Source organism: Syngnathus scovelli, chromosome 11 (assembly GCF_024217435.2).
Source record: "Syngnathus scovelli strain Florida chromosome 11, RoL_Ssco_1.2, whole genome shotgun sequence".
In the NCBI taxonomy this organism is placed as follows: Eukaryota; Metazoa; Chordata; class Actinopteri; order Syngnathiformes; family Syngnathidae; genus Syngnathus; species Syngnathus scovelli.
Window position 1 is genome coordinate 10,759,180 of NC_090857.1, and position 27,405 is coordinate 10,786,584.

The window sequence follows — 27,405 nt, forward strand, 5'->3', positions numbered from 1 at the left end:
AGATTTTCAGATAAACAAATTATTTTGTTGATGTTGTTTTTTTTTTAATCCCCAGGGCACCACGCTCAGATGAACCAGCAGCACATGATGCCGAGCAGAAACTTCCAGATTCATCGCATGCCGGCCGATGACATCCAGGATGATTTTGACTGGGACTCCATTGTGTAGCCTCCTCCTCTCAATTTTTGTTGTATTTTTTTGAAAACAAAAGGAGTAGAGAGCAAAGAGAGGAGGAGGTGGAAGCCAGAGGAAATCAGGCTGGGCTAAAATAAGGCTGTGGGAGGGGGAGGAGATGGAGGAAGGAGGAACCCACCCACCCGCCCCCTACTCTCCTTCTCGGTGGGCGAACATTAGGCGGAGTGCCGTGAAACATTTTTACATAACCAGAAAAAGACAATCATATTATTGGGACAGGATCAAGTGTATGTCTCCAGCTCGCCTCTCCCACCATCTTAGCCAGCGGCCTTCCAGACACCCAAGCCCCCCCCCCCCATTTTGCCCCGCTTTTAGCCAAGCCACTCCACCACTGTTCTGTGATTTGAGCTTGTGATTCTTCTTCTCGTGTTGGCTTCAGCTGCCTCGTGGATGAATTGAGCTATCTCTTTTTTTAAGTAATCTTTTTATTGTTTTGTAAAAGAAACACAGGCGGCCTCAGTGAGTCATGTGACGGCGGAAGAGTCCCCCCCCCTCCCTGTGGTTGGCTGGCAGAGACATTTGGATTATGCTCGCTGAGGTTTTGAACAGGGTGTTTCAAAAAAATACACGAAAAAGGTCTTCAGGCCTACTTTTAACTACCATAGAATGAAAACCAACCAATGTGATCGTACAAAGGAATGTTTGGGATACATTGACAGAAAAAAAGTCCAATTACAGGTAAAAAGTCAGCGGAATGTTGCAAAAGTGTCTTGTTTATTTTTAATTTAAGTCAATATGATGAGTGTGACAGCAGCAGGATACCAAATGTTAGTTTTTTGTTGTTTTGTTTTTAAAGCTGTAGGCACAACCACATCTGTCATTATTTCCATCAATCTTCCCTTTGGGGCAGTGATTCCCAACCTGCTACTGTGAGCCAATACACCTATTAAAACATAATAATAATCTGATGGCACACCCCCAAACAAAAATGTCACAAATAGGATATAAACATACTGAAATATTGTCTCGATTTTTATTCGTCTTTTCATTTAAGGTTTGTGTTACAATTGTGGAAGAACATTAATTGTTCAGCCTGTCACTATAAGTCACTGGCATGACTAGACCAACAAATGCACCGTTTTGGACCAATTAAGTAAAATTGGATAATGTCTCACCGTCACAGTAGTTGGGAATCACCGCTTTAGGAATGGGCATAGTCTTTGATTTATTCATCTTTAAGGATTGATGGCCGATTAGTTGTGTCTGGAGGTGATGGAGACAAAATGGAGTTGACTTCCTTGATGCAATGAGTAGAAATGCTGTCTATTACCATCTACGTCCACATAAACGGTTTCCTTACTAGTGTCTGCCATTTGTATTTTTTTTTTTTTAATCAATTAATAGAAGGTTCATTTTTCCTGTAGGCAGTCAAGGAAATGCCCATCCCTAATTCCTTTTTATAAGTAGCAGCGTATTGATCATTAAAGATGTTGGTGACAACTTGGACAAGCAGTATACTAAAAGTGAGAAGCTGAACATTCACAGTATTTGTAAGATGGATTCCAAATCTTCTCATAAAATACCTTCATGCATTTTAAAGATGAATGCTAGTCTGCCTCGCATGAGGCAGAAAAACAACTAGTCATCTACTGCGTCTCCTTCAATTTTGATTTCCAATCTCTTACTCAAAAATAAACTAAAATGTGAAAAATTTAAATTGCGCTACAGTCAAGCTTACCTTCAACTCACGGTTCAGAACAAACATCAATGTATGGATATCTGGCTCAGTGACATCAACTGAACTGAATTTAAAAAAAAAAAAAGGCACTGTAACATTGAACTGCGACCCCGGTTTAGAAAATGTATTGATTCTTTCTTGTACCACTAGAGGGCGCCTATGTACCAATAGTGGTATTCGAGTCACTGGTTTAGGATTAGGGTCAGAGGCTAACGGCTCGAAAGTTCAAAATGATACTTACCTCTGATTAATGATCTATAGGCTCTTTACTTGCCCTTAAATGTGTGTCACTTTATTTTTTATTTTTTTTTACATAATGAAGATGAATTTTCCATGCTATATTGGGAATTTGGGAATTTAGCTTATTCTGATCATTTTTATTTGAGGTTATGCTATAAGCACAACTGTTAATTTTTTTTCTGGAAAAGCACACAAAAGAAAACAGGGTAATTGGCAGTTCTGGAAACTTCCATATTGGATGGGCGCTAAAGCAACTCCGCTTACATGCAAATTCTCACACACTTGGTCATGAATATCATGTAAACAACAACGCCAGTCAGGAATCTGTCATACTCTGCGTCCTTTTTCATTTAATCTGGCAAGTTGTGCAAGGGATGGGCATTTGACAGGCATTTCCTTGGTTGACTACAATAAATTGTTAGTTTTTGCGGAATGTTTTGAATATGATGTGATCGATCACTGAACTCCACTTTCTCGGGCGGTGTTGTATTAAACGCTGCCCGAAGGAGTTGATTCCCATAGCTGATGTCAATATTGTCCTCCTTTAGACATCCGAGTTCCAATCCAGTCGTGACAATTCCATTTTGCCTCAATTGCAACAATCAATCGACTAATCAATCTTTATGCCCATGCTTAGTTTGTATTCCCTTAACAGAGGCCCACGGTTCGCTTTTGCCATCATTCCACACCTGGGACTGGATTTGGAATGATTCTGGTCTAGAGTGAAACTCATCACGCATCAAGATGATTTATTCATCATATGAAAAGATAAGTTCCAACTTGCTAAACTATCACTTTAAACACCCTGTAACACATGCAAAGACTGAACAGGGAGTTGTGTTTTTTTTTAGGACAGATTGACCTTTTGCCAAGGGTAAGGTTTTCTGACAATCATTTTGAATAGTGCTGACTTTGCAAAATGAGTATTAAATTACAGGGATGGCACTTTGTGGATTTTTGTAGCTCATCATCCCATAGTGGATGCCATTTTGCTGTCTTGGGACGGCAAACTTTAGTTAAGAGCAAATCGTGATGTTGTTTACTCCAGTTTACCCCCCATCGCTTCCAAGACATAACTAATCAATTCAATTGATAAATACCCACGCCCATCCTTCTTGTAAAACTCAATGGAGGGAAAGTTTGTTTCACGTTTTCCGGAGGAAGAGTAAAATCAACTTCAAATGTGGCTTGAAAAAAGGGACACAGTGTAAGAAAAATGACTGGATCACTTTTTTTGTTGCTTGTATGCTGCCAGTCTGTTGGCTGGTGTGTTTAAAAAAAAAATTGTAGGGGGGTAGCTCAAAGTTCATTATTACTTGCCAGAGAGATTATTTGGGAGATTTGAACACATTTTGAATGAGGGAAAGATTTTTCAAGAGCAGCCATCATCATCCTAGTACTGTCAGTCGAAATGAATGGTCGTTTCCTTCAGTGCCGGTGTCGTCGTGCTTGTACATATTTGTCTTTTTCAATCCCCCCCCCCCCCCCCAACCCCCTCCTTGTTTTCCTCCTGGGGGCCGGGGGAGTCCATGAAATAAATGAGGGAGGGGAAAGAATATTTTGTTATCGTCCAATTAGAGGGTGACAGTATGTATATATCTATATTGTATATATGTGATGAAAACGCATTGGCTTTTTTTTGTGTGTGTGACACTACCTTTTACCTGTACTATGTTTCTACATTCGGTGTTTCAGTGTTGATAATATATATTTGGTTTGTGTTTCATTGTTTTTAGTTTGTCTTTGTCATTTCTTGTTTGTTTTCCTCCTATTTTCGCCCCTTTTTATTTTAAATTGCACGATTTATTACTTTTGCTGTCCGATGAGGTGCACAGCTACTCTTTGTATTCGTTTAGTGCTGTAAAGTGTTATTAGACTTGTCAAAACCACCTGAACCCACCCGTACCCAAGCCCTCTCCTTGCCCAATATGCATGAATGGCACTTAAAAGAAATAAAATATGGTAACTTCACTGTGGAAGTTTGTGCTGTTTGAGCCTTCTTCGGGATCACTTGCAACCAACCCCAAGGCTTAGGACACTTTTTTTTTTAATTTATTTAACATGAATTAGTCAAAGGAAAATAAACAAAAAGCATGAAAATTTAAAAATTAGTTTTCAATCCAAATTTAGAATTTCCGTTAAAGTCATGTTGTATTCACATTATGATTAAGGGTTTCAAGAAAATATTCAAATTAGGTTTCAAGGATTTGATATTAAAGATTTTGAAATGGAGTCAAAAGTTTCAAAGTAGCAATTCAAGGCAGTTGGGTGTTTTGAAGCTAGCGTTTCAAAGTTTCTGTTATAATATTAAGAGTGTTTAATTTTGAAATTTGTTTTGACGTTTGTAGACTACTCTTTTGACACTTTAAGTGCTTTTCTTTCTCTTTTGTTCCTTTTACACATAACCGCATTAACGTAACAACCAGGCTAAAAATGAAACAAGCCAAATCACGTAACGATGAAGAAAAAAAAACTAGTGCACTGTAATTCTTTTTTTTTGGGCGCAGACATGTTGACATGGAAGGTACCAAAGTGCACCATGAACGCATCACAGCCAGATTAGATGCTCGCTGTCCCAACTCTCCCCCTCAGGGTGAGGAGGCGGCGAGGCGGAGAGTGGCGACGGGAGGACGGCGAGGAGGATTGTGATTGGTGCTACGGCTCATCCCTCATTCTTGGCAGCCTATCGCACCCGGAGACGAGCTGCTGCTGGCTGGCTGGCTGGCTGCTGGTGTGGTACAGCACCGTGCGAGGCGAGCTGAGACAACCCCGAGATAACAGCTGCACTGGAGGAAGAAAGGAAAAACTGTCGAGGTGAGGTCTCTTTTCTGTGTGTGTTTGACAGCGGCCAGGCCACTTGAAAGTTGATTTGACACTTTTTTTTAAAAAAAAGGGATGACTTCCAACATCGGACACCTCCGCTAAGTTAGCCGCGGACTGGTTTCCTAGCCACTTGAGAGCTAAGTTGAGCTAGTGGCTAGCATTGGGAGGCTAGTCGATGAGTGTGGAGGAGGAAGAGGAGCAGGAGGAGAAGGAGGGGTGGGGGCTTTTCTCCACTTTTAAACCCGATATCAAAGTCGTCGCTGAGGGTACCGAATGACGCCCCAAAGTCGTTACGCTGACCATCTCGTTCGGCGGTCACTCCCCCGCCACGCCACCCCCCACCCTCCTGCTCGAGTTGCTCCTTGTCGAGGATGTGACCTTCCTGAGCTTCCGAAAAGCATGAAAGCCATCCATCGGCGAGCCTCCACTCGATGGTGGCCTAGCGCGGCGAGCTAAAGCTAAACCAAGCGCCCGACTCTCCAGCTCCGCGGTAGTTGGCCACTGGCCCCCCCACCAACCTCGCCGGTATCGGGTAGCGAATAAAAATATCTCCCTCTTTCGAACGTTTGCGGGGGGGTGTTCAAACCGAACAGCATTCGCTTTGCTTTCGGCTCCTGCGGAATAACCAGTCGGTCAGGTTGTCAAGACGAGCGAATGCTAAGTGAAGCTAGGCGGCTAGCCCGGGACACCTCGGTACAGAATGGTAAACTATTTTCTCACTTCTCAACTGAAGTCGAACACATTTCTATTGATAAACTTCACACCTCTTTTATGGGCGTCTAATGTGTTTCGATAGAATTGTCAAGATTTTGCGAGAATTCCATCCACCCAACGCCATTTCTTCAAAGTTGTGCAATCGTTTAATGAAACAAAACAACAAACTATTTTTTTTTGCATACTCCGAATGATGTACAATCAAACAAGGAAACTGTTCATTTGGACGCATAATGTTCAACTGACTTGCGAGTAAATGCCTCGCAGTGTGCAATGAACTTTGGACAGAGTTTTTTAGTCAGTAAAAGATAAATGGGTCTTGCTGCTCAGCTCTTGTGACATGGAAGATTCTTCCTTGTTAACTCGTATATGTGAGTTGACTCTAAATGCTTGAATTGGCGTATAAATCTAGAGTTAGTGTTTCTAGTAAATATCAATGTTTCAGAAATAGTTAAGAGTATATTCAGGGTCAAGATTTCAAAGTCAGGTTTCAACTCAAGGTTAGGCTTTCAGATCAGGATGTGAAGTCTTGTTCTGGGTGGTATGTCAAGGTTCCAGCAAATGTATGTTTCTGACTTGGATTTAAAGCATTTTAAATTCAGGTTTCGGGAGTTATTTGAGGAAGACTTGAATTAGAGTGTCCAAAAAAAGTTGGTTTCAAAGTAGAAATTCAATGTGAAAAGTAAGGTTTTAGTTCTGGGTTAGAAATTCAAATTAGGGTGTGAAATCTGGTTATGGTTTCAAGCAAATTCATGTCTCAAAATAAAGCTGATTCTGATTAACTGTGCCGCTGGTGTCAGGAAGAGGGGAGTCCTTAAATAAGGAGGGATCCACTGCATACATTTTAAAGTTGAGCAAATTGATTAACCAACATGTGTTTCGCTCATGTTTACTAAATTAGCTCACCATTATACTGTGTGGTAGACCCCTTCTTATTTAAGGAGCTTTAAAGTTATATCATGAATCCCTGTAATTGGCTTGAATATGAACCTGTCTGACATGATCTTTGATGAGTCATTAGCCGTGTGTGTTCTCAAGTGAATGCATACAGAATGACTGACCTCACACAAACTCCCTCGCTGCGCTTTGATTTTGAATTGGGCTTTGTAACGCTCCATCACGTGACCTCACAGCTGGTCACGATGGACTTCAGAATCGCCATCGAATGTGTCAAGGAAGCATCATTCAACCCACGAGTAATTCCCGTAAGCCATAAATAGAGAACTAATAACACTAACTATGGCAGGAACTTGGCTTGCCTTTTTTTCTGCAGGAGGACGTGTTGTCTGACACGGCTGCACAAAGTGGTTCATTACGTTCTGTTGGCAACCTCCAAACAAAATACCTTTTGCAGAGACGCCAAGAGCAAAAGTGTGGATACACAGTGACCTCATTAGCAAACAGTCCATCCTTAACAACTCTCATGGCAGCTGTTTTGAAATTTTCAAAAGGCGCTCAAAAGAATATTGTGTTCTTGTGATGCAACATGTATCGCTGACGTCCACATTGAAGTCATCCTCATCAGCAAGCAAGGTTTTTGTGATAAAGAATATGGTAGATTTTTTTTCCCCCCTCAGTCTTAATGTAACAATGAAAACTGCTCCAAGTAAAAAGTGCTAGGGGTGGTAATGCCCAAGTGAGCTTTTTGTTGACTGAAATGTGTCACAAATACTCTTGTTTTGTTATCTGAAGCTGTTCTTGTTTTTGCCCACAGCCTGAAGAAAGCTTCTAGAATTGATTGGGCCGACTCGCCGAAAACGAGCAGAGACAAATCTGTGGAGATGTGGGATGGGGAAGAAGGCAAGTTGGACGTTCGGCCCAGCCTTCCACTCGCCTTTCCTGCAAACATCAGAAACATGTTTTTAACATGAAGGAAAAAGCAGAACACGCCCCGGTGTTACAAATATGTCTGAGCGACATCACTGTGTGACCTGTAAAATATAATACACATGATTTCTGTGTTGGCTGACATTTCTGATGACTGTTGACAGGTGTGAAGGAGGAGGATGAGAAGCCACTAACACAAGGACCCTCCAAAGTCACGCCCACAGAAATGACCGACCACCGAGATGTGCGGGACACGTCAGTCGACACGATGGATGGGGCAAACGAGGAAGAGGAGGAAGAAGAGGATGCCAACACTTTGCAAGGCCACGACGAAGCACAGGGGCAACCCGACTCGTCCCTCGAAGGTATCGCGAGAGGCCAGTCGCCGTCTTCCCCGCCTCAGGAGGCTGACACCGATCCCGACTTCGACCCCTTGGATTTGCACGGAGATTCGTACCCCTGTCAGCACTGTGAGCGGCACTTCTCCACCAGGCAGGGTCTGGAGCGTCACATCCACATTCACACCGCCACTGGCCAGCAAGCGCAGCTCTTCAATTGCAGATACTGTAGCAAGTCCTTTGGCTCTCAGGTGGGTCGGCGGCGCCACGAGAGGAGGCATGAGAGCGGCCTCAAGAAGAAGCCCGGCTCCTTGGCCGGAACGGCTCATCTGCTCAGCCCTTTGGTGCAGACGGACATTTCCGCTCCCGACCGCACAAGCCCTACCAATCAATACGCCGCCGTGGGGTCGCAGCTTACGGGAGGACCCGCGCACTATTCTGAAACGGTGAGGAAGGAATCTGGCCCGCATGCCGACCCTCCCTTCGTCTTGGATGAAAACGGGGCGCCCAAAGAGCTCCATCCTTGCAAGTACTGTAACAAAGCGTTTGGCACACACACTAATATGCGGCGGCACCAGCGCCGAATACACGAACGACACTTGTTACCCAAGGGCGTTCGCCGGAAAGGCATGCTACTGCAGGAGGCGTCGGCGCAGCCACGGCCCGATGCGTCGCCCAATGCCGGCCCCGCCCTCGTGTACGTACCCAGCGCCGACACAGAAGACGAGACCGACCGGGACGATTATGTCGTAGACATATCCAAAAACATCTCTGAGAATTTGAGCTTCTACATCGATGGCAAAATCGTGTCTACCAATACGGTGAGCACTTGTGAGGTCATCGAGGTGGACACTCGATCGGCCGCCCTTTTTGGTCTGGACGCGGTCATCATCAGCCCCAGTCAGCTCAGTCAGGCGCTCAAGGTGGAGGCTCGGGCCAGCACCGCCAAGCAGTCGTCCAACTTCTATCCGGCTCCTTCCAAAAGACGAACGTCGACGCCGCCTCTTCTTCCCGGTCTCAAAGTCGAGACAGAAACGGCATCGTCGTCCTCGCCGAACTCGCTTATCCAGCAAGCGGCAGATTCGTCGGGATTCCAACGTGAGAAAACCGTTTATCTGTCACCGAAGCTTAAGCAGCTCCTCCAGACACAAGACGTTCAGAAGTCCATCACGTTCATCGCGGACAGTCACAGGCTGACCTCGCCGCTTTCCGTCACGCCGCCCCAAGGTCCCCCGAGTCGGTTTAAAAGGCGAACGACCTCACCCCCGTCGTCATCGCAGCCGGGTTCGCCCTTTAGAGCAGAGGCTTGCAAGGCTGAGACGGTGAACCCGTACGCCCTCAAGGTGCCAAAGCTGGAGAACCTCAGTAGCTCCTCTCTGGACAAGGAAGACACCGCAGCCTTGAGCCCTTGTGGAAGTAACGTCGCTCAAACCTCCTCCGGCAGCGGCGGCGGCAACACTTGCAATCAGCAACCCTTGGACCTGTCCAACACTGTCAGTCGAAGAAGCGACACCCCCAACAAGGTCGTCGGCGATTCGGCTCTTGATTTGAGCTTGCATCGGAAGAGCGTTGCCGATCCGGACGTAAAGGGAAGTGCAGTGCCGCAGCTGCAAGTAAAAAAGAGGAAGCCAAACACCAGCATGCTTGAAAAGGTACTGATGAACGAGTACGTGGGTTTGCCCTTGCCGACGGAGGAGGGACCCGCGCCGCTCGCCAACCTGGCTTTTCAACCGCAGTCTCCCAATGTGGATTCTGCCCACCCTTCGCCTCCGTCCTTAACCCCCGTCACCATGAACCCCTCCTCACCCGGCACCTCCAGCGTGACATCCACAACGCCGCCACCGCCCGTACTCCCCACCATGCCATCGCCGCAAGCAATAGCAAATTCTCCCCTTTCCCAGCCCTCGGACTCATCGGCCCAGCGGCCTCTTCCTGTCCTATCGCCAAAGATGTCGCCAAGGTCGCCGCAGGTTCCCTCGGAAGAGGCAGAGAGTTTGTTCGCCGGCGACGAGGAAGAGCAGCATCATTCTGAGACACTGGACTCCCCCGACACTCCACTCCAAGAACCTGCCAGTCCTCCTGCGCCCCTTGAGCCGTCTTCGGTCAGCCCGTCTCCTACGCCGGACGTTTCTTTGACTGAGACGAGCAGCAGCCTGCTGAACGGCGTAACTACCAGAGATCTCAACTCAGGAAGTCCAAAGTCTGAAAACTCTGACTTGGCTGCCGTTTTGCCCCGGCCGGAGTCTTTGCGGACATCGCCGCCTCTTCTCGCTTCACATGACCCAGCCCCGTTGCTGCTCCCACACGCAAAGATAAAAGAGGAGCCTGAGAATCACACAGATGACGCCTCTGTCAAGAACCATGTGCCTCAGGATGATGTTGATTTTTCACCGCAGCCTTTGGGAAAGAAACCCGATAAGCCCCCCACCACCCAAAAAAGCGACTCGACTTACTGCAAGACCTTTGTTTGCAATGTATGCGAGAGCCCGTTTGGGTCCATGAAGGAGCTCGGCGGGCATATCGTCGAGCACGCGTCCGATAGGCCCTTCAAGTGTGAGTTCTGTCTGCAGTTGTTCGGCGACGCTGACGCCCTTCTCGCCCACCGGACCACGCTACACGGGGTGGGCACCATCTTCGTGTGCTCTCTTTGTTCCAAGGAGTTTGCCTTTCTCTGCAATCTGCAACAGCACCAAAAAGATTTGCATCCAAATGACGTCTGCACGCATACCTCCGTGGAGAGTGGTAAACTCAGGCCACAAAACTACACCGACCCATCCAGAGCCAAAGAAGAAATTAGCATCTCCACACCGGCACAAGAGACTCGTGTGGAAGCGCCGGAACAAAATGACGCTAGTCCCGCCAAGGAAAAGCCTGACGTTAATGGGAATCACGCCAATGACGGCGGCGAGGACCCCAATGAGGAGCTCTACACTACTATAAAGATCATGGCCTCTGAGGGCGGGAAGCCCAAAGGCCCCGACGTCCGTCTCGGCCAGAACCAGCATTACCCCAGTTACAAGCCGCCCCCCTTTCCCTATCACAGCCGTTCCCACGCCGGCTCCATGGCATCGGCGACCAACTTCACCACACACAACATCCCGCAGACGTTCACCACCGCCATCCGCTGCACCAAGTGCGGCAACAGCTTTGACAACATGCCCGAGCTGCACCAGCACATTTTGGCTTGCGCCAATGCCAGCGACAAGAAGCGCTACACTCCCAAAAAGAACCCCATCCCTCTTAAGCAAATAGTCAAATCTCCCAACGGAGTCGCGTCGCCCTCGGCAGGCCAGAGCGCCTTCCGAAGGATGGGCCAGCCAAAGCGACTTAACTTTAATCAGGATGTGAACAAAACAAAAATGAGTGCCCTCAGTAAGAAGAAAAACCAGCTGGTTCAGAAGGCTATTTCACAAAAGAACAAAACCGCCACCTCGGCAAAGAAGGCCGCCATTAAAGTTGAAGAGGCGCAGAGTAACGTCTGCCCCCACTGCGGCCGAGAGTTTACTTACCAGGCCAGCCTCGGCAAACATATGGCCGTCAGCTGCCCCATGAAGCCTGCCGTGAAAAAAAAGGGCAAGAAAAAAGAAGCTGTGTCTGGTGCGGCGGAGAAAAACATGAGCAAGAAAGAATGTGAAGCGGCACAAACGGAGCCTGAACCCAAACCCCTCGGAAAGACGAGAGCTCGCAGCTCCGGTGCGGCGGAACTCCCCGAACCGCCGCAGACGGCGAAAGGCAAAAGTGTGCTGAAGAGGCCCGCGTCGTTCCCGGCGGCGACCCCCGCCGCCGGCAAAAAAGCCAAGAAGAGCCAGCCTCAGGCATCGCCACCACACACTCCCGGTGACACCGCAGCACAGAAGCAACCCGTCAGGTTGCAGCGAATGGGCAAAGCGACGCCCAAGAGGTTAGCCGAGCCCAAATCGTCGTCTCCACCACAGCCCAAGAAAGAAGAGCGCTTCTCCCTTCGGATGCGGGAGAGGCTCGGCGGTCCGGTCACCAGGAGCGCGCAGATGGCAGCCCCCGCCGTGGAGGCCAAAGCCGAGGATGCACCGACGCCTGAGCTAAAAGACGCGCCGGTGGGTGATTGTCGACTTTCAGTCCAAGTGAGAGTTTGCAATGTTAAAACTGCTAGCGAGATTTGAATTGAGCCTTACTTGTCCAATCCAGTCTGTCACTAAAGAGTACCAGCACCATTTTCAAGCACAGCTATTTTGAAAATGTGTAGGTGTGATCAATAGTGTAAAATAATAATGCATATCGTGCTGCAACAAAATAGCATCACTAAGTGCCTATCTTTGTTCGCATATGTTTTATTTTTTTAAATTGCAAAGTCCCCCTTTGATCGGTGTCGGCTCGTATTGTTTTCATTAAACTGGTGTGTTGTTCCAGGAGGTGCTGATGAAGTAAGCCATGTTGACCTCGTTGGGTTCCTGGGACATGGGACCCTGTTGACCCACACATGAGGACAACTCTACTGCCTTGCTGGACTGTTTTCTTTTCTTTCTTTTTTTTTCCCCCTTACTTGTCATACAAACTAAACTGAGCCTCCGTTTTGTTTTCAGCCAGCCTTGCAAAAAAAGAAAAACTCGCTGTAAATGGCAGTGGGTTAATATATATAAATATATGTACAATAGGTGTCATGACTTGACCCAAAACAGTAACATTAGGGCTCTGTCGAAAGCTGATCTATTGCAAATGGCAATCATGCATCAGTTTAGGGAAACGCGTGTATTACAGCTTTTGTTGTTTTAGACTTATTTTGGACATCTGAATCTCCCGAAGAGTCTCCTAATGCATGCGTCAAGATAGTGTGTTATCGAGATGACAAAATTTTCCAAGTCTCTTCCAGTGGCCACTGGCAGCATTATTTTGTTTTGTTTTGCAAACTTATGTCAGATTGCAATCTCTGTAGTGGTCTTATTGTAGAAAATGTTCTATTGGCTTTTCATTTGTGTGGGGAAATGAAATGTGGCAGTTGACTGCAACAATCGGTCCTCAGGAATTCTGTGTGTGTGTGTGTGAGAGAGAGAGAGAGAGAGAAAGAGAAAGAGCGCTTGTATGGATGCACAACTGTTAATTCCTCCAGTCTAGATCTCAATGACATCTCATGTTTTTACTTGTCTGTTCATACCCGTTTGTTTCTTTGTCGTTAGCAGGCGATTACAACGTTAATGTGAGCCTCAAGCCGACTTAACATGCAATGATATTGATCCTTGTATTAAAAAAAAAGCATTTAACATCCCTCGCACGTCCCTGCAGCACTTTAGAATCAACTGCCAAAATGTGTAAAAGATTGGCTTCCTGAATTCAACAATGGAATGTATTCATCGGTTATACTTACTTTTTTTTCCTGTAACTTTTCTCATGTTCAGAATGCATGATTGAAACATTTTTGAACAAATAAGTGTAACAACAGTATCTTGTTCCCACATGTGCATTTTTTTTAAAAGTAACTCTTGTTTGAAAGCCATGCCAAAACAATGTAACAAAATGGATGCCGATGTCCTTCCTTACACACGTTTTTATGAATACTTCTCCGTGAATCGAGCACAGACTATGCAGACGCTGCTCGAAACATTTGTAGCATGTATTAAATTGAACACTATGCTAATTTATATTTCCACAATGAATCAAAATAAGTGTTTTGCCTTGCAGCGTTAATGGAAAAATGGTGTTAAAAGATGAACAAACATCTGGAATGACCTCAAGTAAAACATTGCTATAATTGACCCAACAAAAGTGATGTTTCTTAACAGTGGCCATGTCCTTGAATTACTTTTGTTACATTCGTACTGAAAACTGCTGTCAAGTGAGATGTTACTTTGATTTTTACTCAAAAATGCCTGCCTTTCCAAAGATGAAATACTCAGTCTTAATTGATACTAGACAACACAATGTACACTTGTGCAGTTCTGTAATAAACCGACTGTTGTCAAATTGAATGTTGTCTTTGCAAAGGCAGATTTTTGCTTTTTACTAATATCGTGATGTATTTGGAAGTTGCAGATGTAAACTTTTTTCTTTTTAACTCCACACCACAGGTATATATTTGGCCTTCAACATGCAATATTTAAATGTTTCATACTTAAGTCTTAATGATCCCGATTGCGTCCTAAAACTACTACAATCCACCTGACGGACATTGGAGACGAAAAAGACGCTAGCAGAGCTATACTGTCACCTACTGGCAATAGATATATCTGGCTTTTTCTGCGCTCGTAACAATTCTGGCACAGGAAGTTCCATGTCCTGTTTTGCGGTTATGACGCTATTTGAGTCCGCCATCAAGGCCGGGTATGTGGCTGCAAACTTGCACCTGACGTCAACCATGACTTCACTTCATTAGAACGTAGTCGTCCATGGTGTTGCTGTGCAGGGCGCGGTGGATCGACGAGCTACTTGGTTGACAGAATCAACAGCTTAAAATGCACGATAAACTTTACAGGTAAAACATTTGAATGCGCCTCTCGAACTGTTGGTTAGTCACTAATGTTCCATAACTTTTACCACTCGCTGTTCTCTAACAAGGCACCAAACATCAAATTTCACAATGCAAGAAAATTCCAAAGGTCAACAATTATGATCAAACCACCTTGTGTGTGAGTTTGGCTCATCGCTGGCATAGATAGATGAACAATGATTGTTGATATTTTCAGACCAGTTAAGTGAGTTTGGCCCCGATGATGATCTCAGACACTAAATGTGGCAGACACAGTTGTCACAGTATGATGGTGCACTTTTATGTTGCATCAGGTGTGTGAGCCTGTCAGATGGTGAAATTCTTCTCCTTGCGGCATGCTGCTGTGCGCTCACACTATTCATAAAAATGCAATTCCGTTCAGCTTTGACTCCACAATATCGGAATTTGGATAAGGTTGAGTATCAGGGTCCCCCCCCCCTCCACTGCAACTGCAAAGGGGAATGTGGTGATTTTGTCTGAGGTCGCCATGCCAACCGCATCCCATTTTCACATTGCCTCTGAGGCCTGAGAGTATTTTATATTTATGTAATTTGACGCCAGCCAGCATGTGCTCTTTGATCTCCTGTGGCTGCACACTGCTTGGGATTTGTTTTGACTCATTACCCAATTTTCTGCACATACTACAAGTAATTCATTAGTTAGTTTCTTCTCAAACCTGGTCTCCATTTCCTCATCTTCCCTGCCCTCAACACAGGGCGGAGATTAACCTCTCGAGGTGCTTGGTGGACTGAGCCTTGAGATGGATGGAGAGGATTTGCATGAAGTGGAGTTCAAGGGAGAGAAAGTGAGATGAAGGTGTCTCGATGAAGTGGAGGCATAGGGTGGAAACGATGTACAGTAGATCAAAAGAATTGCCCAGATTTTTTTCCCCCCACAGCATCTCTGCATGAAATATAAAACAGACTCCACTAGGAGGAAATTAACATTCCCAGCTGCCAGCTCGTCCTTAAAAATGACATCAAACGCAACATTGTAAAAAATTCAAATGAAATAACCGCTCTCTACAAAATGCATTTTCAAACATGTCCATTATGTTGTTTAGAATTATTACGACCCTTCAGCTGACTGCAACCACCTCCTTTTCAGATCGGTGACCCCTTCCGTGGACTTCAGGGAAAATGCAAGTTAAATAAGATTTCAATTGAATATATAACTAACTGCATGAATAATTCAGCTTACAAAAAGCCTCTCGAGACATATTGTGTTTGGGTATTTTGGTGACTTGGGAAAGAAAACAGACAGATGTGACAGAAATGGCACTTTAGCTGCAGGAAGGCTGCCCGTGTCTTGCTCTTTAGCGTCAGATGTGGAAAAGCGAAACCTTTTATTTGATTTTCAGAGGTTGAGTACATTTTGATTATAAGTGATGTCTGGACAAATTGTCTGACCCTCTTAGTGACTCCAAGACATGAGAGGAGGGGGCGTGGCCATACGACTTATTAAAAGTGGGCGTTTCTGAAGGCATTAGTTATTCCATTATTTCTCTAAAATGAATGGATAAAATGATGACTTTTTTCATCTGATGAAAATATATAAATTGAACTTGTTAGTGGAAAAAAAACTTTGGTGTCCCTTTTAAGCACGCCTCAGAACGCACTTCTCCACTGACACCACCTTCCCTCCTCCCCCACGCTGCATTCCCATCTTCCGCACAGCGAGCAAATCTCGCTCACATCGCTGCGAGCTAGCAGGGCTGCGTCTGCTCCCTCAACGGCATCGATTAGGAAGCGGACGTTGTTTTTGAAGGTAAGCCCTCTTTCCTTCCATTTTCCTGCTCTACTCTTTTCGTGACACGCCTCTTCTCATCTCGTGTGCCCACCGCAGCCGCCATGGAGGACACGCTCACCTGCTGCAGCCAGGACACCACCTTCTCTCAGGTGTTCGGGCGCCAGGGACAGCTGATGCAAGCCAGTGAGTTGAAGCTCCTTTTCTGTGCAGGCTTTGACGCAGCCAGCCGTGCAATGGCCAAAAAAACGTTTGACTTCGAAATGCTCATAATGTTCGATCGTATTTTCTTCATAAATATTGCACGCTCCTCAGAGGACTTTATAAATGGTTCCCCATCGGTGCTAGAGTGCTGTTTAATTGTGTGTTTGTGATGGTGCAAACGCTGCATGTTTTCTTCCTAATGAATGTCAAAATAGCACACTTGTTACGTCCTTTTAGCAGCATTCTTCAGGACGTAAACGAGCCACTGCTCACTTTGGTTGAACAATTAATCCAATTCAAATCAACACCATGATGTAGTCTTTTATATGCAATATTCAAATGGCAAAACGTGATTTCAATTCACCTTTAGTTTTGCACAAGTCTGTATCTCAGCGAGGTCATCGTCAGGGTTCCTAAAAGGTTGCAAATGGTTTTTATTGAAATTTTGAACAAAATTGGTTCGCGACAAGCAACACTGTTGATGACTATTACAACTGTTGCCGAATGTCTTTTTGACTGTTTGCGAACTCTAACAAACCCTGAAAAATTAACATTCAGGCTTAACCCAGAAGACATGTGCAATTAAATAATGTGGTTAATATTTGTTTTCTTTATATTGCTCACCCTGCCACATTTACTGGAAGGGAATGCGAATGAGAGCAGTTTTTTTTCTAGCAATAACGACAACTTAGTGTGAATATTGACAGAAACAACAAGGTTAAGTTAAGCCGTCAGTTATGTATTTGCGCTTCATATTGTATGTTTGCACATTGGCGAATAGAGGAGCAGTTGCTGTTAGAAATTGTAGCAGGTGTGTGAGCATTGCACTACAGAGAAAAATTAAGTTGGTCATAACTTTTATTGTGATTGTTTGGAGCAGGAGGATTGCCTTGAGGTGTAAGATCACATTTTGGTTCATTTTATTAAACCACAAAAAACATAGTGTGATGGTCAAGGAAGAAGCAGGTTGCTAGAAAGAGAGGTTGGCTTCACATAAGATGCTAAGATGAAATAGCATCTTTTTTCCCCCCCAAGGAGTATATTTGATTGACAGTCTGCACTGAGCACGATGTAGTTTCAACGCATTCATCCACCACTGTGACATCACAGTCTCAATTTATTTAAAAGATTCATTGCTCCTTGCAAAAAATCTAATTGGCTTTTTAATTTCCCACTTGATAGAGGGGAAGGGATTTAAAAGCTCTTCCTATTTGTTCGCTCGCAAAAGTCAATTTTCCATGTTATGCATCACTCGGATCCTCTCGCCCTGTTTGCTCCCCACATCAGCAGTTTGATGAGGAGTCCACGTCCCACGGGCGCGTCATATTCATAATGCAGATATATGTGGAGGTACACCGGGAAATGCTGCAGAGGCTGAATTATTGACAAGTGGAGGTTGTCAAGGATTTTTTGGTAGCAACCTTGAAAGGCTTCACTTGAGAGACGCTATTGCAATGTCACGGCCAAAAAGCATGGTGTGGGCGACCCAGAGGAGGAATTGCCTCTTGAGTGAAATTCTCAGCTGTTGCATCCGTTACATATGAAGACTTTCTGACGCATCTGTTAATGCCAAAAGAGGCGTCTGCGTGGAGGTTCAAAGCTAGCGCATTGGCACTATTTTTAGATTTTATATGCTGTACACTCCCTGGACACTTCATTAGGCACACCTGCGGAATGACGCATTACTTTTAAAATTCCAGTAATATAATCATTGTAACCATAATGCATTTCAACCTTGTGATGGACCAGATATATATTTTAACACTAAATTGGCTGAGGAGTCTAAATTGATGGGTCTGAATGTGAAAGTGTCTGTTTGGATTCTGCAGTTGATGGAAAGGTGTAACCCGCATCTTGTCCAAAATCCGCAGGGATAGGGACATGTAAAAACATGGATGGCTGGAAATAAAAACACTCTTTAAGTCCATGTCGCAGTAAAGAAGTCCAGCTGGTGGTGGTCCTGTCCAAATATCTTAATGGTGAAAGCTTGTGTCCACAGGCTGCTCAGCTTTATTTACTGCCCAATCCAATCAGCCTCACCGAGTTTGTGTCATTTGTTCTCCTGGTGTACAAACGCGTTGACTTATGAGGTGTTTAAAGACTCCCATTTGCATAAGCTCCTCGACTTCCTTGCTCTCGGCAAGACACACATGCATCTTCATTAGCTCCCCGCCGCCAACTCCATCAGCGCGGTCAATAAAGCAGCACGAGTTGGCTGACAGCGCTAGTGCAGTGTTTGTGCTCGTTGACACAACACACTTTTGCTGTAATTCGTCTAATTAAGTTATTTTGTCTAATATTTAATAGCTAACTAATAGGTCGCTAACTCCTCGGTTTTATAAATAACTAAGCTGCGTTTTTTTTTTCCTCATCCAACTATTTGTCTACCAAACTGACTAAACGGATTAGGGTTGGTGTAATATTGCTAACTAGTGAGGTAACCAACCACCCAACAATGATTCATTGAGTCATTCATTGTCATCGCCATCTGCTCACTTCATATTTAAAGTGCCTAATGTCTAGAAACGGTTTTAAATTGAAACTGTGTAGGTGAGCGTCAGCGCGCACATTTGAAGTATTTGCATATCAGCTGGATATACTCATACGTTGGCCTCCATTGAACATGTTCCCTCAGATTTAACGCCCTCACATCTCCAGCACTTAAAAGCAATCAAATGTGCTCATGGCAGCGACCTCAGCACACGCTGCTTTTAAGCTTTTGAGAGGGTGCAGCTTTCGCAGAATCACTCAACACGTTCGATATAAATCTAGTCCTGGACAACGACCCAGAAGACATTGAGCAACTATTAATAAAATATCTGGAGAGAATTTATACATCAGGGCAGCTGTTTCCGTATTTGCTGTCACAGCTGCGTTTTCTGCATCATTGAGTCGTGTGCCGAAATGTCTGCTGACTTCACATTTTGGCCTCCTAGTACCCACTCTCCTCGTTTACTCCCTCTCCCCCGTATCTGCTGACATATAGCCAACCAGCGCCGTCTCACCACAATTAATTCAACAACAAATATGAAATATATTGCAGTATTATGAGATACCTTGTGGTTTTTTAGCAATAATAATGTCACATTATAATATTTGTATAGATTCGGTTTAGAGCAGGGGTGTCAAACTCATTTTTTTCGCTGACCGCATTGTAGTCATAGCTTCTTTCGGAAGGCCATTACGACTGTCAATCCAAATAAATGTATGAGCACCTCATATATACAGTTAAAGTTACAAAACAAACTGACAAATAACTCGTCTTCAAATCAGACGAGTAAAAACCGGCCAAATATGAAAAAAAAAAGATATTAAAAGTGAAGACAATTTGCAATTCTCGTAATGACACACGAATTTGATGCACAATTTGTCTTTGCGGGCCACATAAAATGATGTGGCGGGCCGTATCTGGCCCCCGGGCCTTGAGTTTGACACCTGTGGTTTAGAAACATTATGGCAGTATTTTTGTAACTAAATTACTGACATTTCTCTCTAAATGATTATCACGCATCCCAATTGTTGTGTGGTGCGAGCGAGCGCGTTCCTGGGGAGAAGTCTGTCGGCTCCCTCCCCGCCGTCCGTATAAATATGCATCAGTCTCCCCTGTGGTGATGAAACGTCGCTCATTCACTTGGGTGCTGCTTTTTAACATGCGAGGCGCACCCGCTTGCATGTTGAACGCTTCAATGTTCTCATCACAAAGTTTGCATCTTTGACACCAAGTATATCGTGTGTATAGATAGGGTTTGAAACGTGTACGTGTGACTGTGCATGTGTGTGTATCTGTGTGCATATTTGTGTGGGCGTGAAGTTGTCAGACAAGAAGTTGACGTAATTGAAGTAGCTGGATGAGCAGCACGTTCAATCCGACTAAGCCGCACTTGAAAGTAGAGCGCTCGTTGCGGAACCTGACGAAAAGATTTCATCATAACCATGGCAATTGTGTGTACTTCTCACCTTGTGTGCCGTTTGACCTTGCGTTGTGTTTCTGGACTTGGTGTGGTGTCGGTCACATCACCTCAGGGGTCAGAGGGGTGGAGGATATGGGCTCCAAATAAAATTTCAAAGAGAAAATATTTCCAATTTTAATCGATATTTCCCTCATTGAAAAGCAAAGAGTAGAGATTTTTCAAAACAAAGTTTGTTGTCTTCTGGGATTTGTTTTATTCCTCCTAATGCATAAAAAAAGATCTGAAGCAGTTTTCCCTTCAACATTATCCTCCGTGCAATTCATTGAAATCCAGCAGTAGCTTGACATTTAAGAAAACTCATCATCTTTCCCCATTGAAATGTTTTGAATTGTTTTTCATCCGTTCCAGCCTTTCAAAAAACAACAAACACTACTTTAATGTGTTTTTTTTTTATAAGAACAGTAGCACAACCTCAATACTAGTTTTTTTTACTCTACTTATTCAGATGTTTAGAACTTTAACATTAAGCTGGCAAACTATTCAGTGCTTCTCTTAGAAAGTGTTTTGTAAAAATATTTGGGGATTAGAAGTACATATACATTAGGCCTAAAATGTTCCTCGTCACTTTTTTCAATAATTGCAGGAAATAATTGTTGGAAAAGTTTCTAAATAAAGCAAGCAAATTTCTAAATTGCCATCACTAGGCTTTTGTACGGTAGCTCTTTTGTGTTGGAGCCATGTTGTTAGTCATTGGAGACGCGCTTTGAACTACAGACGCAGCTTCAAGCTCCGTGTAAGTCTCAACAGGAAAAATGCAATCAAAAATAGATGGATGGAGGTCATGCGACAATGCTGACAGAAACGATGAGGGGCTCGTAGCATTTGATGTGAGCGGCACAAAAGTTTTGTCGAGCAAAAGCGCCTTTGAACTCACTGCACACTAGTGTACATGTTAATAAGCGATGGCGCAACCTCTACTCTGAACTCAGGCTGGATTGTCTACTGATAAAACAGTTGTGCGCAGAAAAGAAGGGTGCTTTTTTGTGAAATGAACTTGAATTGCAATCTTTGAAGTAAGTCTTTACTGAGCTAAGCGTTCAGAATGTTGCTTTATTTTGATGTGGAATGTTGCTAATTGTGTGAAAAACATCCAATTTGCATAATAACTCCTGTCCCCCCCCACTAAGTTTCTGCTCCCATGAGTTGGCAGCAAGGCTGAGCAAAAATTCACAGAAGCATTTTCAAGCCACGTACAGATTATGCAGAAACATTATAGTCAAAAGCTCAGTGCCGAAACCGTATTTGTGTTTGCGATCGAAATTAGGAACCCGGCACCTCGGGCTAGACCAAGTTCCAAGTTCGGCCTGTTTACAAGCCTCAGGCTACCAATCGAATATCCATCCACCCATTCATTTCTCTCCTGCTTTATCCGATTTAGGGTCTTGGTTAGCTCAGCTGACTTCAGGCGAAAGGCAAAGGCCTAGACTGATCACAAGTCAATCACGAGGCCTGCAGAAAGACAACCATTTTCTCTCACTGTCACTAAGTTGGAACTAAAGCCAAGCTGCCTGCAGCCTACTCAGGCTAATTAACCGTCGGTTTGAGGCTGTAATAAATCGATTCTTGGCAAAATCAAAGAAAAAAAAAATGACGTCATGTGAAAGTTTCTGTAAAAGACCAGATGGGGGCAGCGTTGCCAAACCAGAGCTGCTCGGGACTTATTCCCCAAAGACTCAATGCTACTTTTTTTTTTTGTTTTTTTGTGTCTGATCACACCTAAAAAGCTGCACAAGAAAAGTTATCAGATACTGCAGAGAAGATTTCACACGTGGGAATACACTCTCTGTGAATGTTTATATCTGCAAGCAATTAGCTGCTGTTTCAGTGAAACAGCAAAACCTTGCAGAAATGATTTAGCTTCATTATCACAGTGCAAGGGAGCTGTGTCTTATTTAAAATTCACATTTGTTATTCATACATATGGAGATTGTAGTCAAGTTATCCACTCCAGGACCCCCACCTTGATGCAGTTTCTGACTTGGCTTGCACGTATTACATTTAATGAGCAGCATACAACTGGCCACAAGTTTTGAGTGTCAAAGTATGCACATAAATAATGAGACATGGGGCAGTTACAGTAACTGAAAATGGAAGAAAATGCGCAAATTTTTTCTTTCGTTGTTTTTCTATACATTGCTGCTTGTGAAAATCAGCAGAAATTTCTAGCAACATCAATTACAGTGATGAATCAGATCCCAGTAGATTCCTTCCGATATTTCAAAGTTTTCAAAATAAATCGCTCGTAAGAGACACACCCCTGTTTTTGAATCTACACACTGAATTGGACAGAATGTTTGGCAACTATCCGTTCAAGAAAGAAAAACCTACAATGATTACCGGAATAACTTGAAACTGACAAAAATGACGTATCCAATTACTCAAGAGGATTAGTTAAATTGGACCCACATGCTGCTGTCGCAAAAAGCCAACATTGGCCAGCCCAAAATTGATGCATTAAAAGTTCCCAAAAGTCCATCTTTTAGCGGTGTGACGGTTCAAGGTGGCGTTATGCTCTGGATGCGCTCCAATGCGGACTTTTTTGGCCTCGCTGAACTTGCGCGAGGTATTTATTTTGGCACCGTCAGCTTGGAAATGAAGCCGAGCGCTCTGGTGCGCGATTGCCTCATATTGTTCATTCTCACTCTTGTGGACCTTTTGGCTCCAAAATTGAGCTCTTGGAGCCTCGTCAAATTGCCTTGGCAGAGGCTGTTTGACACACAACTGATGGTGCCTCAAGCATACTGAGACAAAACCAGACTTTTTGAATGCAGACAACTTAATAGTGGCTATTCAGATCTTGCACTTCTCTGATTATACTTTTTTTCGTCTATATACATTCCGTTGCCTCTTCCTGAAAACGATATGGGTTCACATGCCTCATTAAGGCTCATTGTTTATGTAGCTTTGCTCCCGTGGGCGTCTACAAAGAATGTAATGGGCTGCCCAGATTTCACATCAAATGGCACGCCTGGCCAAACGTACAGGATCTGTACCTTTTTGTTCCTGGGATTGTTATTTTTTATGGTACATTTTGAGTAGTTTTTACCTCAATTGACAGAAAAGAATAGGTCTTAATTAGGAGCTCTGTGGCATCCCTTAGGATTTAGATATTTGTCCTTATAGTGACTTGCAGTATACTAGTTATAGTTGGTTATATTATATACATTACAGTTATGTTATATCCCAAGTACTCTTCAGTTATTGATTTGATTGATATTTTTTGTTCTGTTTATATTCAAGTGTAGTTTTTGTCCTTCTGGCTATCAGTCCACATACTAAGTGATTCCCCTCTTCTCTGTGGACCTAAATCCTGACTGATCATTTCATTCACTTTGAAGTGTGACAGTTTTGATTGTAAGATAAGTTGAATCACAAGTGGAAGAGAAGAGGGAGTGTCCACTTTCGCAACTTGACAGCATGTCGTTTTTTCCGTGGGGTCGGGAATTTTTTTTCAGTCCTATCCCGTCCTCGCGTCAATGGGGTCAGATGTGCGCACCTTGTAAACGTTGAAGGCGAGATTGGAATTCAGTTGTCAGTCTCTTGTCATAAACATTTTATCCGCCTTTATCCTTGGCTGATTTGATGCCCGCTAGCTGCAGGGCCGCCGCGCCCTCGTAAAAAGTCTTTGCTGGAATACAAGACAAGGCTGGAGAGGAGTGATCATAAATCTGCTGAAAAGTTAACCTTGACTGCTGTGTTGTGCGAGTCTATAGCCGCTAATATATTGTGTACCCTTTTAATCTTGTTTTTTATTTCACAACCTGACAATATAGCGATTTGAAAGTATCGCTAAGAAACTGTTTTCCTTCATTTGTAAGCCATAAGAGGGCCTTGTTTTTCACCATACTCATTTGGCCCTCATGGCAGGAATTGAAACGACTTCAATAATATATATGAGTATTTGTTTTCCAGTTTAAATGAATGATTTTTTTTTTTTTTACCTACTCCAGCCTGAAATATATAAATTTCAAATATTAGTTTAGAGTTGGGACAGAACGTAAATTTTTAAGAGAAAGTGCATAAAACTTACTGAAATATTCAAATTAATAAAAAAAATAAACAATCACAATTGTGTACTATTGGTCAGTTGTCAGATGTAAATAAAATAAAATATTTGTTTGTTTGTTTGTTTGTTTGTTTGTTTGTTTGTTTATTTATTTGTGCGGCGTTTACTTGTTTATGGATCATACTGCAAGATGCTTCTAAAATTATGACTCTCATACAACTTAATTAGAAACCCAAATATTTTAAATAACTGATGAATGATCAAAAGCGCTCACGAGTCTGGTTGTAGCTTATGCCTTAATTATTCTGTTCATTGCCATGCAATGCACGCCTCCCTGCAGTGAAAACATTGTTCCAATCATGTTTCACACGTTTTAGGATTACAACATGGCTTCTTTCCTGTGCCGACACCACTTGTGTATTTGCTGCCGATTCATCTGGCAAATCCTTCACTGCCTCTTTGTTTCTTTTTAATACTGTGAAACTTGACTTTTTGCATCACTAAAACACACACTGGTTCATTTTAATGAAGTAATTGATTGAAGAGGAGATAAGTTATGGTGAAGTGCAGCGCGTTGACCTTGTGCATGCGTATCTGCAGTGAAATGCGACTTTGCATTGTAAAGACAATTCTTCCACAAAGTCTGACAGCAGGAAAAGGCCAACTTTGCACTAAGCCAGAGAGACAAAGCGGTGCAAACGGTGCCAAAACGACCGTTAACTGCAACAAGACATAATGGCATTATTACGGCGGCAGACCCCGGGAAGAATCATATCACATAATTGAGCAAATGTGGGTTTCTGTGTCTCTCTAATAATGGATTCATCCTAATGGGTCCCTTGTTGTCCAAAAGGGGAGTTTCATTCACTGAGGAAGGATCACAGCAGCTTCGGGGGGTGGATTCTAATTAGCGGGCAAATAAAGCAAAAGCTGGCCGTGCAGAGAAGAAGATAAGACGTTTGTCCGGGAAATGACTCTTGTGTTTTCTCACACGCAGCCGTCCAGTCTCTCAACAACCTCAACGACCAGATCGCTCAGTTCATGGTGAACCGGCCGTGGAGCCTGAGTCGGGAAGAGAGCGTCTTCCTGACAGGGGAGCAGGAGGGCGACCCCGTCACCAAGTCCATGACCCTCATGAGACACCTGCTCATGGATGCACAGGTGAATATTTTTATTATTTATTTCATTTCTCATATTTTTATTTAGATTTGATTAGTTTCAGTGTGTTCATTTCAATCAGTCCATTTTCTGAAAACAAAAGCCTAACTTGACACGTTAAGAAGAAACATGAACATAAACAAAATTTCAATTATCTTAAGGAGCAACACTAAATTAATATAATAATAAATGCACTTTTGTTTTAAACAGGAATTTAGGCAGTGAACCACAGATTTTCTATTATTTTCTAATGTCAAATTGATGCCTTCGACACTGTTTTGTAGTTATCTTGTTGTTGTTTAAAAAAAAAAACATATTTCACTGTGGCAGTTAAACTGGGTATTTCATTTATTAAACAATTGTATTAAAAATACTTATATTGAATAAACTGGAAGTGATACTATTATTCATATTCCCCTGTACGTAATATCATAATTGTTCTTATTATAATTGCTTGCAGTGTTCTATTATGATGCTCTATCATTATGAATTTTTCTCAAGTACAAGTAGCTATCTTATCAAAATCTAGTTTTTCAAAATAAAAAATAAAAAAAGAATATTTAAAAGAACGTATCCATATGACCCTTTCTCCTCCGGAACGATAAGTCATCCTTATCGTTTGCTCCCATCTTTCTTCTTTTTTTCCATCGCATTCCCGTGTACTCTCTGATGAATGTTAGCCGCGCGTCATTCTCCTACGCATTTATCCTCTGAGCCGTTGACTCTCACCTACGAGCTGAGGTCAAATGGTGTTAGCCGCCACTTTGTTACGCTGCTATTGAGGACTCGGCGGCTGATGGATGACGAGGAACTTTGTTGGCTGATGGAGTGTTGAATTGTGTGTGTGTCTGTGTGTGTGTGCACGTGTGTGTGCATGTGTGTGTGTGTTTACGTTTCAACTCTTCCATTGAAAGTGGACATGTTAGATGGCTCTGTCAGAAAGATTTAAATAGTCTGCACACGACAAAAGATGTTGCTGACGGGGAGGCTGGCTGTTGCTATGACAGCAGCCAACAAAGCTTGTTTACATTCACTTCCAAAAGAAGAAAGTCTCACACTGATACTAGCTCCACAAAGTCAAAGTCATTCTGCGGAACTCTCACACCGGGTCATCCGGAAAGTGAACATTATGTTGAATAGCGAGCGTGGCAGGCCTCACTATGTTCGCCACTATTTGAGTGGCACTAGAAAATGATTGGTTTTATTTCCATGGGTTGCATGAGGTGAGTGAGGCAAGGCATGTGAAATGAATTCAGGATTTCGAAATACACATTTGAAGATCATTCCTGAAAAGACGTCCTAAAATGTCGGCAGAAGTGAAAGAGGGAGGTCTGCGCCACTGTGAGTGTTTTTTCTTTAAACATAGATCACGAATGTATGACTTCCACGATGCCACTCACAAGTTTAGCACAAGCTAAATTTTACAAAGTGATGTCTGAACCTGCGATGACTGAGCTTAAACTTACCATTGTAGTCATTTCAATTAAGAACCTGGTATAGCCAGTTTAATGCATTATTGATCATGAAACAATTAAAGTTGGAGTATGAGTCTGAGCCAAAAGAAAAACAAAATAGATTGGGGAGACTAATGATCCCGGGAGCTTTGAGCCGTCTGCAGTCTATTTTTTATTCTCTTCACTTCTGAAATAATGACAAAATTAGGAAGGGAATCAAGAGAGAGTGGGAGGAGTGGAAAGAAAACGTGCTGGATTTATTAACTAAATTTTTCCCCCGCTGCTGTTGAATCAAACCCATATTACTTTTTCCAGTCAATCGAACGTTGAACGTGGCTTTTAATTGGAATGCGTCCTGTGATGCCAAACTCGGACACTATCAACATCATCTGGGTCGGCTTTCCATGGTGTAGCCACGGAAACCACTTTGCGTGTCACATGATGGATCTCTTGGTCTTCTTTTAGAGAGAACAAGAGGATGAGTATTGACGTTTGTGTACTCCAAAAATAGTGTTGTGTTGAGTCTGACACATTGCGGCTCTCACTTGTGTACCGAGTCATGGCAGAAAAAACATACGCCTCCTGTTGAGCTTT

The 27,405-nt window shown here is 43.5% G+C and overlaps 3 protein-coding genes across 5 annotated transcripts in view; all 3 read left to right on the forward strand.

The window, feature by feature from the left end:
* foxj3 (forkhead box J3) overlaps positions 1 to 4,092 on the forward strand; it is a 62,634-nt gene extending 58,542 nt beyond the window's left edge. Inside the window, exon 12 of the mRNA XM_049734558.2 lies at positions 56 to 4,092. Coding sequence (XP_049590515.1) covers positions 56 to 168 — 113 coding nt within the window. The 3' untranslated portion in view covers positions 169 to 4,092. The remainder of the gene's footprint in view (positions 1 to 55) is intronic.
* A 569-nt stretch (positions 4,093 to 4,661) lies between these two features.
* On the forward strand, positions 4,662 to 13,754 carry prdm2b (PR domain containing 2, with ZNF domain b). Of its 2 annotated transcripts, none has more exons than XM_049734556.1 (4): positions 4,662 to 4,927; positions 7,365 to 7,450; positions 7,642 to 11,888; positions 12,202 to 13,754. In XM_049734556.1, exons 1-4 carry the CDS (start codon positions 4,677 to 4,679, stop codon positions 12,217 to 12,219), a joined length of 4,602 nt encoding a protein of 1,533 aa, XP_049590513.1. In that variant the 5' UTR covers positions 4,662 to 4,676; the 3' UTR covers positions 12,220 to 13,754. The 2 variants fall into 2 exon arrangements, with proteins under 2 accessions (XP_049590513.1, XP_049590514.1); XM_049734557.2 differs by lacking the exon at positions 4,662 to 4,927 and adding an exon at positions 5,007 to 5,639.
* Positions 13,755 to 14,072: 318 nt separating this feature from the next.
* kaznb (kazrin, periplakin interacting protein b) overlaps positions 14,073 to 27,405 on the forward strand; it is a 54,657-nt gene continuing 41,324 nt past the window's right edge. The window contains exons 1-4 of one of the 2 annotated variants that reach the window (XM_049734560.2): positions 14,073 to 14,257; positions 14,988 to 16,039; positions 16,118 to 16,204; positions 25,197 to 25,360. In XM_049734560.2, coding sequence (XP_049590517.1) covers positions 16,123 to 16,204; positions 25,197 to 25,360 — 246 coding nt within the window. In that variant the 5' untranslated portion in view covers positions 14,073 to 14,257; positions 14,988 to 16,039; positions 16,118 to 16,122. The remainder of the gene's footprint in view (positions 14,258 to 14,987; positions 16,040 to 16,117; positions 16,205 to 25,196; positions 25,361 to 27,405) is intronic. The other variant, XM_049734562.2, reaches the window with a different exon arrangement.

What these genes read in the sequence shown, in the direction of transcription:
- prdm2b (XM_049734556.1), top strand. Translation starts at nt 4,677, where the DNA reads ATGCTCGCTGTCCCAACTCTCCCCCTCAGGGTGAGGAGGCGGCGAGGC. An exon ending in AGAAAGGAAAAACTGTCGAG is followed by an intron (nt 4,928 to 7,364) that starts GTGAGGTCTCTT and finishes TTTTGCCCACAG; the next exon opens with CCTGAAGAAAGCTTCTAGAA. An exon ending in GATGTGGGATGGGGAAGAAG is followed by an intron (nt 7,451 to 7,641) that starts GCAAGTTGGACG and finishes GACTGTTGACAG; the next exon opens with GTGTGAAGGAGGAGGATGAG.